The 8,723-nt window shown below is 59.8% G+C and overlaps 1 protein-coding gene across 1 annotated transcript in view; it reads left to right on the plus strand.

Annotated features, from left to right (window-relative positions):
* Positions 1 to 8,723, plus strand: part of THOC5 (THO complex 5) — a gene marked incomplete at its 5' end in the record, with an annotated part of 12,903 nt that overhangs the window by 3,159 nt on the left and 1,021 nt on the right. Inside the window, 11 exon segments of the mRNA XM_010072544.1 lie at positions 2,023 to 2,137; positions 2,635 to 2,767; positions 3,765 to 3,842; positions 4,199 to 4,239; positions 5,212 to 5,311; positions 5,759 to 5,867; positions 7,229 to 7,330; positions 7,575 to 7,671; positions 8,015 to 8,050; positions 8,052 to 8,130; positions 8,570 to 8,673. Of these exon segments, the coding sequence (XP_010070846.1) occupies positions 2,023 to 2,137; positions 2,635 to 2,767; positions 3,765 to 3,842; positions 4,199 to 4,239; positions 5,212 to 5,311; positions 5,759 to 5,867; positions 7,229 to 7,330; positions 7,575 to 7,671; positions 8,015 to 8,050; positions 8,052 to 8,130; positions 8,570 to 8,673 (994 nt within the window).

Genomic DNA, 8,723 nt, shown 5'->3' on the forward strand with positions numbered 1-8,723 from the left:
AGAGGGGCTTGCCCAGCCGGGACTGCATCGTGTGCTCTGGGCGATGCCCGTAAAATTATTTTGGCTCTCCTGATAAGCCTACATACGTTCTCTGGCTGAGACAGCGAATGTCAGCGCTGACTCTTGGGTATCAAGGGAAGAAAATTAATTTTGTAGCTTGACATTTCCCCAGTGTCTGCTTGGAGGTGGTGAATACGGCCGCTGCACACCGCAGGGGTGACATTGGAGACCAGGCGATTACAGTCTCCTGTCCACAACCTGCTTGTGCAAGATATGCCACGTAGGGCAAAGCGATCCCTGTTTTTTCTGCTGTGCTGTGGCACGAGGAGCAAAATTCAGCTTGGCTTGGCACAGCCCGCTGCTGCGGCCGTTCCTGCCTGTGCTCCTCGCGCTCACCACGGCGGGGAGCTGCCTGCGCAGTGTCGCCTCTCCTGCCCTGCCCCGGGGCTGGTGTCCTGGTGCTGGCAGCCACCACCCAGCGCAGGCTCTGACCCTCAGGTCCCTCCGCTGGTGCAGGCAGCCCGGGTGGCTCCGCTGCTCTGTTGGCTCTTGCACAAAAAGCAAACGTGACACAATGTTGGTGTGTTTTGATGCCAGCTTTTTCAGCCAGGCAGCAGCTGAGTGCAGCCTTCTGGAGAGATCGGCCTGGCAAAAGGTGCTGTGGGGCTCTAATGCCTCGTGCCTCGCCTCTCGCACACCCTTCATGTCAAACCCAGCTTGTTTTGTTCGCTGGAAGGCGCCCATTGGTGCTGCAGCCATGATTTCTGCCTGCAGCACACACTTGCAGAGCTGCATTCAACCCGGAGATCTCTTGAAGATTCTCCTCAAAAATGATTGTTCAGTGCAAACTGCGTGGAGGCCAAAGACGAGCTGACAGAGCCTGGCCTGCACTTGCAGGTTGGATTGCTGAGAAGCCTTGAAATTCCCAGTCCTTGCCCCGTGCTATCCAGGGAACCCCACCGATGGCCTCTCGCCACTGCTGTGGTGGGAAATAGCCTCTCCAGCCGCCTCGAGAGCTGGTGCCAGGAGCACTTTGGGCGCTTTCTGATGCTGTTGGGGCTGTCAGTGTCCTTCTGTAACTGTCATGTTGGGGAGCACTGGATTTCTCTTGGACTCTGCTCCAAAAGGTGCTTCTTGCTGGGGTTACGGGGTCTGTGCTGCTCTCGCTGGCGCAGGGAGCTCTGCAGAGGTGTCTGAACGCTGGGCTTCAAAACCACATCATGTCGGAGCCTCTGGGGGTGTGCAGGGACTCAACGCAGATGTTGTTTTGTGTGGAAACAGAAGCGTTTCAGTCCTGCAGCGTTAGGTCTGGCGTTCCCCTCGGAGTGGGTGCTCTTGCTGGGGGGCAAGCAGGATCCTATGAGGAGGGGGCCAGAGCCCCCAAGCCGCCAGTCCCCTGCTGTTGGTGGTGGCATGTCCTGGGTGGCACATCTCTGTACCCGGCTTTCCCTGCTCCTGCTTTTTGCTGGGCCAGAGGTTGTGTTCAACAGCAGTAGGGAGGTGAAACATGTTGTTACCAAACATGGGGGTACCCAGGGCTCGGAGGGTCGTGGTGAGGTCATGTTTTCCTGGGATTTCTGCCCACTTATAGAGGAGTGCTTGCTCTTGTGCTAAACCTTGACTCTCACAATAACTAAGGAGTTGATGTGACATGAAGTGACTCTGGTGACACAAAGTGGAGAAGCCTCTCCAGGAGCTTGGTGGGGCTCTGTCGGCATGGCTGCCGGCAGCAGAGGCTGGAGGGAGCGGTTCTGCTGAGGGGAGACCCAGTTGCTCTTCCTTCTCGGACTGCAGCCCAAAGATGAATTTCCACTTTTTCTCCCTCTTTATTTTCCGGCTCTGATCAGTTCCTTTCTGCTTCCATTTGCCCTTGGCTTTAAGACCTTGTTTGTCACCATATCTGAGCTCTCCTGGTTCCTGCCATGACTTTGGTCAGGTCAGGAGAGCTGGGGCCCATCATCCAGGCCAGCCCTGGCAGGTTTTGTATCTGTGATATGTGACTAACCAAATTCCCACCCCAAGGCTGGCAGAGAAGTACAAGGAGTGTCTGACCAGCAAGGAGAAGATCCTGAAGGAGATCGAGGTGAAGAAGGAGTATCTGAGCAGCCTCCAGCCGCGGCTCAACAGCATCATGCAGGTACCTGAGCTCTGCAGGAAGGGGAAAAGGCCTTTGGGGCCGAGCTGAGGTCGCGCTCTGAGGGCTGTCTTAGAGGTGCAATGCCTGGGCTGGGTCTGCTTTGGGGACGTTTCACTCCCAGTCAGCGTGGCCAAGTGCCGAGACTCCTCCCGAGTCTCCTTGTTTATGCAGCAATTCCTGCAGAGCTGCGGACAGAGGAGACATTAAATGGGCCTTTCCCTGGAGAGCGATGCACAGTTCTGGTCCCTCGTGATTGCCCGGGGAGGGAAGCAGAGGAGAAGGAACTGGGTTACTTTCAGATCCAGAAGTTTTCCAGGAGAGGAGAGCTGCCAGCCCTTCCCCGGGGGCTCGCTGTGCCTGTGGCTGCATTTAACCCTGCACCACGGCCACTGTGCACATTTCCAGCCCCCCACTTGCTGGCTTGGGGTGACCAAGAGGATGAGGAGGGCAAACTGTTCCATTCCCAGTGATGAAGCTTCACTCTCGTGTTCCCTCAGGCCTCCCTGCCCGTCCAGGAGTATCTCTTCATGCCCTTCGACCAGGCGCACAAGCAGTACGAGACAGCCCGCCACCTCCCGCCGCCTCTCTACGTTCTCTTCGTTCAAGCCAGCGCCTACGGCCAGGCCTGTGGTGAGCACCGAGGGGAGCGCAGCTCTCAGCAACACTGCGAGGGGCTGTCACCAGTGGGGCTGGGGGGTGATACTCCCCCCATGGGTCAGATTTCCCTCCTGCTTGCAGACAGCTCTGCTCTGGGGACACTTAGGGAGGTCCTTTGTGTCCTGTCTGCTCTGCTGCCGGATTCTGCTGAGCGCAGAGCCGCGAGGTGGCCCCGGGGTCGGCACGATGAGGCAGCAGCATTTGAAACCGTGTTTGCTCAGCTCCCTCGCTGGAAGCACTGCTTGGGAAGCTCATGTCCCACCATTGTCCCCCCTTCCCAAGGTCTGCAGGGACGTCCCTGCAGCCTGTGAGCTGGCTGGGTGCTGACGCGGCCTCCGGAGAGCTGTCACCCTGTGGGGTGGGTGTCACCCCTGGGTGTGGCGGTGGCTTTGCAGAGGCCCTTCCCCAGAGCTCGCCTGAAAGCCTTCATCCCGTCAGGCAGCTTTAAGTTTCGAGGGGCTTTCTGAAGCCTCCTGGAGTCGGGAGGGATTTCCCAGCAGGCCTGAGGATCCCCCTGGGCTGTCTGCATCTCCCTGCTCTCACACCGCTCTGGGAGCGGGGCAGGCGGCAGAGGAACGTGGAAGGCCCACACCATGGTGCTTGGCCACACCAGTCCCTGCTAAAGGAGTCCCTGCAGCCCTGACAACCCAGCTCCTCGCTCCCTGCTTGTGCCAGCCAGACCCCAACCCCTCTTGGCTGTTGATAAAGATTTAGCCTTTATGGTTTCCAGAGACAGTCCCTCAAAATCCAGCATTTTCTCTCCTCTGAGCCTATCCAGCCCAACAGATCCCACCCTGCGGTGGCCCCAGGGAGCCCACGGGACAACTGCCTGTCCCCACTGACCCTTCGCTTGAGCTTCCCCTGCCTTGTGCAGCTGTGAAGCAGGAGCTTTCTGGGGCAGGGCTGCTTCTAATGGCCTTTCCCATACGGAATTTGGGTTCACAGCTTAGTTTTCGTGTCTCCGCTGTAGATAAGAAGCTCATGGTGGCCATCGAAGGGAGTGTGGAGGAAGCCAAAGCCCTGTACAAGCCGCCCGAAGACTCGCAGGGTGAGTTGGGGGGGTGTTGCTGCAGGCAGGCTGCCTGATGCTCTGCGCAGGCAGAGGAGCTGCAGGGGGAAGTGGGTGGGTTCTGGGGTGGGTGCTGAAATGTCGCAGTGCCTGGTGGGCAGCTGATCCCTTCTGTCCCCAGCTCCTCCTTCCTCAGAGGTGCTCACAGCCCCCTCGTCTGTTGGGGTGACCCTGGGGACATGTCCCTGTGTGGTTGCATCCAGCCAGGGCCCTGCTTTGCAGGGACAGTGATGTTGGGGGAGCTGTGGGCTTGGAGAAGGGGCTGATATCCTGCTGTGTGTGGGAAAGGTGCTGAGCCCTGAGGGGTCACCGCTTACCCCCTTCTCTTTGTGCAGATGATGAAAGCGACTCTGACGCGGAGGAGGAGCAGACCACGGTAAGGGATGGTGCTGGCCCCTTCTGGGTCTTTTGCTAACACCGTATTGTGGGCAAACTAATCTGTGCCTCCTAACTGGGAGGTGCTGGGGGAGCTGAGCCCCAGCAGCTCTGGGAACTGGTCCCTGTGCTGTGGGTGTGTGTGGAGGTGCACTGACATTAAATCCAGCTGCTTCTTGTGAGGAGAGAGGGGCTGTTTCCAGTTTCTGTCCCAAATGTGGGAGAGCTGGGGTGCAAACCTGCCCTGCCTGTGTCCCACCGTGCTCACATCCCGCTCAGCAGTGGCAGCCACCTTGCCGCTCTCTGGCTGGAGCTGTTCCACTTTGTATAAATAACCTCGGGCCAGGGAGGCTGGAGGCCGGTGTCCGGCAGGGAGAGATCCGTGTCTGTCCCCTGCCATCTGCCACAAGCGCTGAGCCGAGCTCTGCACCAGGGGTTGCTCGGTGCTCCCTCGGGGTGGCGTTTGGGTCCCACCGGTTGTACCTCCTGGGTGCTGGGGAGGGGCTGCCAGCACTGGCTGCCCCCAGCATCAAAGTGGGAAGAAGGATGGGGGTCTGTGCCACCGCTCCCCGCCACCCAGCAGCAGCACCTGGGCTGTTGCTGTGGGGAAGAGTAAAGGGAAGGGCCTCAGCTTCTCCCCATCATGGTGGGAAAGCTTTTGGGGCCAGCAGGTCCTTGGCCCCATCCCACAGGGGTGGGACACTCCTGGGAGCTGAAGGAACGACAGGAACCAGAGCTGCTTTGTCCTCGCCCAGCAGGACAAGGGTTTCCTGCTCCCTTCCCTCCTCAGGGCTCCTCTGGCCACAGCATGGGGACATTGGGGAACTAAGCCAGAAGGAAGGAGCAGCAGGAGAGGAGGGTGGGGGCCATGAGTTGCCCAGGAGTGGCGGGGGGGGGGGGCACCAGGTGGGGGCCATGAGTTGCCCAGGAGTGGCGGGAGAAGGGTCTCACAGCTCTGTTTCGCCCTCCCCAGAAGCGGCGCAGGCCCACCCTGGGCGTGCAGCTGGACGACAAGCGCAAGGAGATGCTCAAGCGGCACCCCTTGTCCGTCACCGTTGACCTGAAGTGCAAAGGTGAGTGGGGTCTGGTGGCCCTTGGTGTGTGACAGCAGGTCAGGGAGTGGCTCGGCAGCAGCGTGGGGTCCTCAGGGAGTGCTCAGGGTGCAGAGAGGTTTTCTGGGGCAGTAGGGCTGAGCGTGGCCTTCCAGGGGAGACTGAACAAGGTGCTTCAGCAGCTCTGTCTCCCAGAGCTCCTCTTGCCTACATGGGTGCGGTGACCTTGCTCTGAAGCTTCCTCTGTTTATTTGGGAGCTTTTCTCTTCTGTGGGTGGTCCTGGGCCCGACAGACCCACCCTGGCGCACGATGATGGGATGGCGTTGGAGGCTGCAGTGCTTTGGTTGCCAGTTACTCCCCACATTGCCTTGTTTGCTGTCGTCCTGGCAGGGGGGTGTGTATGTCCCCCCCGCAGAGTTCTCCGAGCTGGAGCGGACAGCAAGGTTGTCCCTTCTCTGTTGGCACAGACGAGAACGTGCTCCACCTGACCTTTTACTACCTGATGAACCTCAATGTCATGACAGTGAAAGCCAAGGTCACCACTGCTGTTGAGATGACAACTGCCATCAGTGCTGGGTAAGGAGAGCCCTGGGGACATTGAGCCCAGAGCTTGCTGTGCAGCGACCCCTCTGCTTGTCACACACACCCTGCCTTGCTGTTCTGTCGTGCAAGTGACCCGCTGGCAGAGTGATGTTACGCCAAGGGCAGCGTGCGGTGGCAATGTCCCTCTGCGGAGCCGTAGCTCCTGTGCCCAGTGAGCCAGGGCAGTCCATGCCCAACTGCCTGCTCCCAGTGGGTGAGGTTTGAGCCTTAGTCCTCTCTCCCACCTCTCCTGGGGCATTGACTGTAAGGGCCTTTGTGCCGAGCTGTTGTTTGACAGTGCTGTCCTGGCTTGTCTTTTGATGGGCGAAGGACACCCCAAAGGGTACAGCTCCATGTCTGCCTCTGGGGAACATGTTCAAGGTGATCCGCTCGCCTGCCCTGTGGCATCCTTCCCCTTAGCTCTAGAGGAGCAGTGCCAGACCCATCAGGAGCTGGGGGAGAGCCTCTCCTGCCTGTCATATCAGGTCACCCTCTCACAGCGGAACTGCATCCCTCCCTCTGGCAGCTCCCTTCGCCCGCTCACTCTGCGGGTCACCTTGGCTTGAGTGCCGGAGATGCGGCTGCCTCTCCCTGGGCTCCCCAGAGCCTGCTGGAGCCTGATTTGTGTGAGGAGTTGCTGAAACAGCAGCTGGGGGAGCTCTGATCAGCTGCCAGCTCTCCTGTGCCTCTCCCTGCACCGGGAGGAGGTGCCTGAGGAAGAGGGAAATGAGAGAGGCAGGTCTGGGCTGCGTGGAAGCAAGAGCTGCCTCCCAGTCTGTCCCATGTGAGGCCTCCTCGTCCTCTTGGGGTTCTTTTCTCCCTGTAGGCACCCAAACCCCTCCCTGACGGCAGCTGGAGTCTCTCAGCTGAGTGCTCCCTCCCTCCCAGCTGCCCTTGGCTGCATTGCCCCAAACCAGTGCGGCTGTGGTTTGGCCCAGCCCCAGATCCTGCAGCCTTTTACGCTTGGCTGGGCTTGTGAGCACAGTCAGACACGAGGAATTTTATTTCATTAAGCAGAATTCCTCTGCTTAGGCTTGTTGGGTGGCAAACAGCCCTCAGGCCGTGCCCTGCCTGTGCTGGCAATGTTTTCTCCATCCATGTGAGCAGGTTTTGGAGTTAATGCCCTGGAATGAGCAGCTTCCCGGGAAACCGGGGAGCTAGTGCCCTGCGATTTCTATCTTCTCCCTGGCTGTGAAGATCTTTTAAACTGTAACTAGGGGAAAGCCATTCTGGTCTTGTATCCCCAGTTGTGGGGCTCATAATCCCCTTCTCTGGGCTTGGAGCCTGTTGGTGTCCCCCACGGGAGCCGCGGAGCCCAGGCTGCTGCTGATTCATCTCTACCTTCCTCCTGCCAGCGACCTGCTCTCGCCAGACTCCGTCCTCAACTGCCTCTATCCAGGAGACCACGGGAGGAAAACACCCAACCCGGCCAACCAGTTCCAGTTCGATAAAGTGGGGTGAGTGGGATGCTGCCCCACACAGCTGGGGGGGCTTTGTCCAGGCAGCTTTGTCCTGGCGTGTCACATCCCTCCCCAGCTCGTCACGGAGGGCTCGGAGTGCTGCTGGTCGGCATGGGGTGGGCCCACTGGGCACAGCTTGGGGTGCAGGCCAAGGGGGTTCTTGCTCCCTCCAGCTTGCTCATGGGGACAAGGTGGGGTGGATGCTCTGGGGTGGCACAACCCTTCTTCCTTGTCCCCACAGCATCCTGACCTTGAGCGACTATGTGACGGAACTGGGGCACCCCTACGTGTGGGTGCAGAAGCTGGGTGGCCTGCATTTCCCCAAGGATCAGCCTCAGGCAAGTTGCAACCCCTTCCCTCTCCACCTGAACATCGAGCTGGGGTTTGGGGAGGCTTTGGGGACAGTTGTTTCCTGTCCCGTCAGCCCCCCAGACCCCAGAACTCCCAACTGGCACCAACCGCTCCCAAACCATGGCCACCCTTGGCTGGGATGGGCTCCGGTGGGATGAATCTGTCCCGTGGGGCCACGCCAGCGTGTTTTATCTCCCATATGTGATAGCCTGAGCCGTGTTACGGGCCCTGAGCAGCGACTCGAGCATGTGTCTGTCCCCATGGCTGGGTGGGGTGGCTCCTTGGACCGTGAGGTCCCCAGTGGGTGGTGACAGTCCCTCCTGCCCACAGCACACGGTCACTGCAGACAACTCACTGAGTGCCAGCCAACAGGGAGCTGACGGGGAAGCTGCTGCGGTCGAGGCTGCAGTCCCGCCTGGCTCTGCACAAGCAGTTTGCATCGCTCGGTGAGTGCCTGGGGACAGTGGCAGGGTCCCCTTGCAGAGGAGAGCTGACCAATGTCACCTTTAGTGGTGCTACAGCTCTGCAATGCCACCCTCAGGGTTCCCAGAAAATTTTCTGTCCTCAGTGGTGGCGGGGCTGTGAGGCCAGCCCTGTTTTGGGGGGGAGAGGAAGGCTGTGCGCCCCCTCTGTGCCCAGCACCCCTTGGGACTGGCTGTCCCTGTGCTGGCCATCAATTCAGGCCCTGGGGGGGGGTGCATGACCCACCTGTGCCCATCCAGCTCCAGCCGCGGCCTCCGCTGCTCCACTCTAGGCACCTGATGAAGGTGTCAGAAGGATAACGATGTCCCCATGTCGTGGTTTTGGAGCATCCCCACTCCAGGACAGTGACAGAGCCCTGTACCCAGCCCTCCCCTACTCAGGTGGCCTTGTCCTTGCTTTCAGAGCACGGCGTTGTGCCGGTCTCCAGTGAATGCCAGCATCTCTTCCCTACCAAGATCGTCTCGCGCCTGGTGAAGTGGGCGGCCATTCCCTACGAGGATTACGCTGTAAGCGCCTAGGCCGTGTCCCCTCCAACCCCCATGCAGCGCCGGCAGCT

Source organism: Pterocles gutturalis, unplaced genomic scaffold, assembly GCF_000699245.1.
Source record: "Pterocles gutturalis isolate BGI_N339 unplaced genomic scaffold, ASM69924v1 scaffold16632, whole genome shotgun sequence".
NCBI classification, from domain to species: domain Eukaryota; kingdom Metazoa; phylum Chordata; class Aves; order Pterocliformes; family Pteroclidae; genus Pterocles; species Pterocles gutturalis.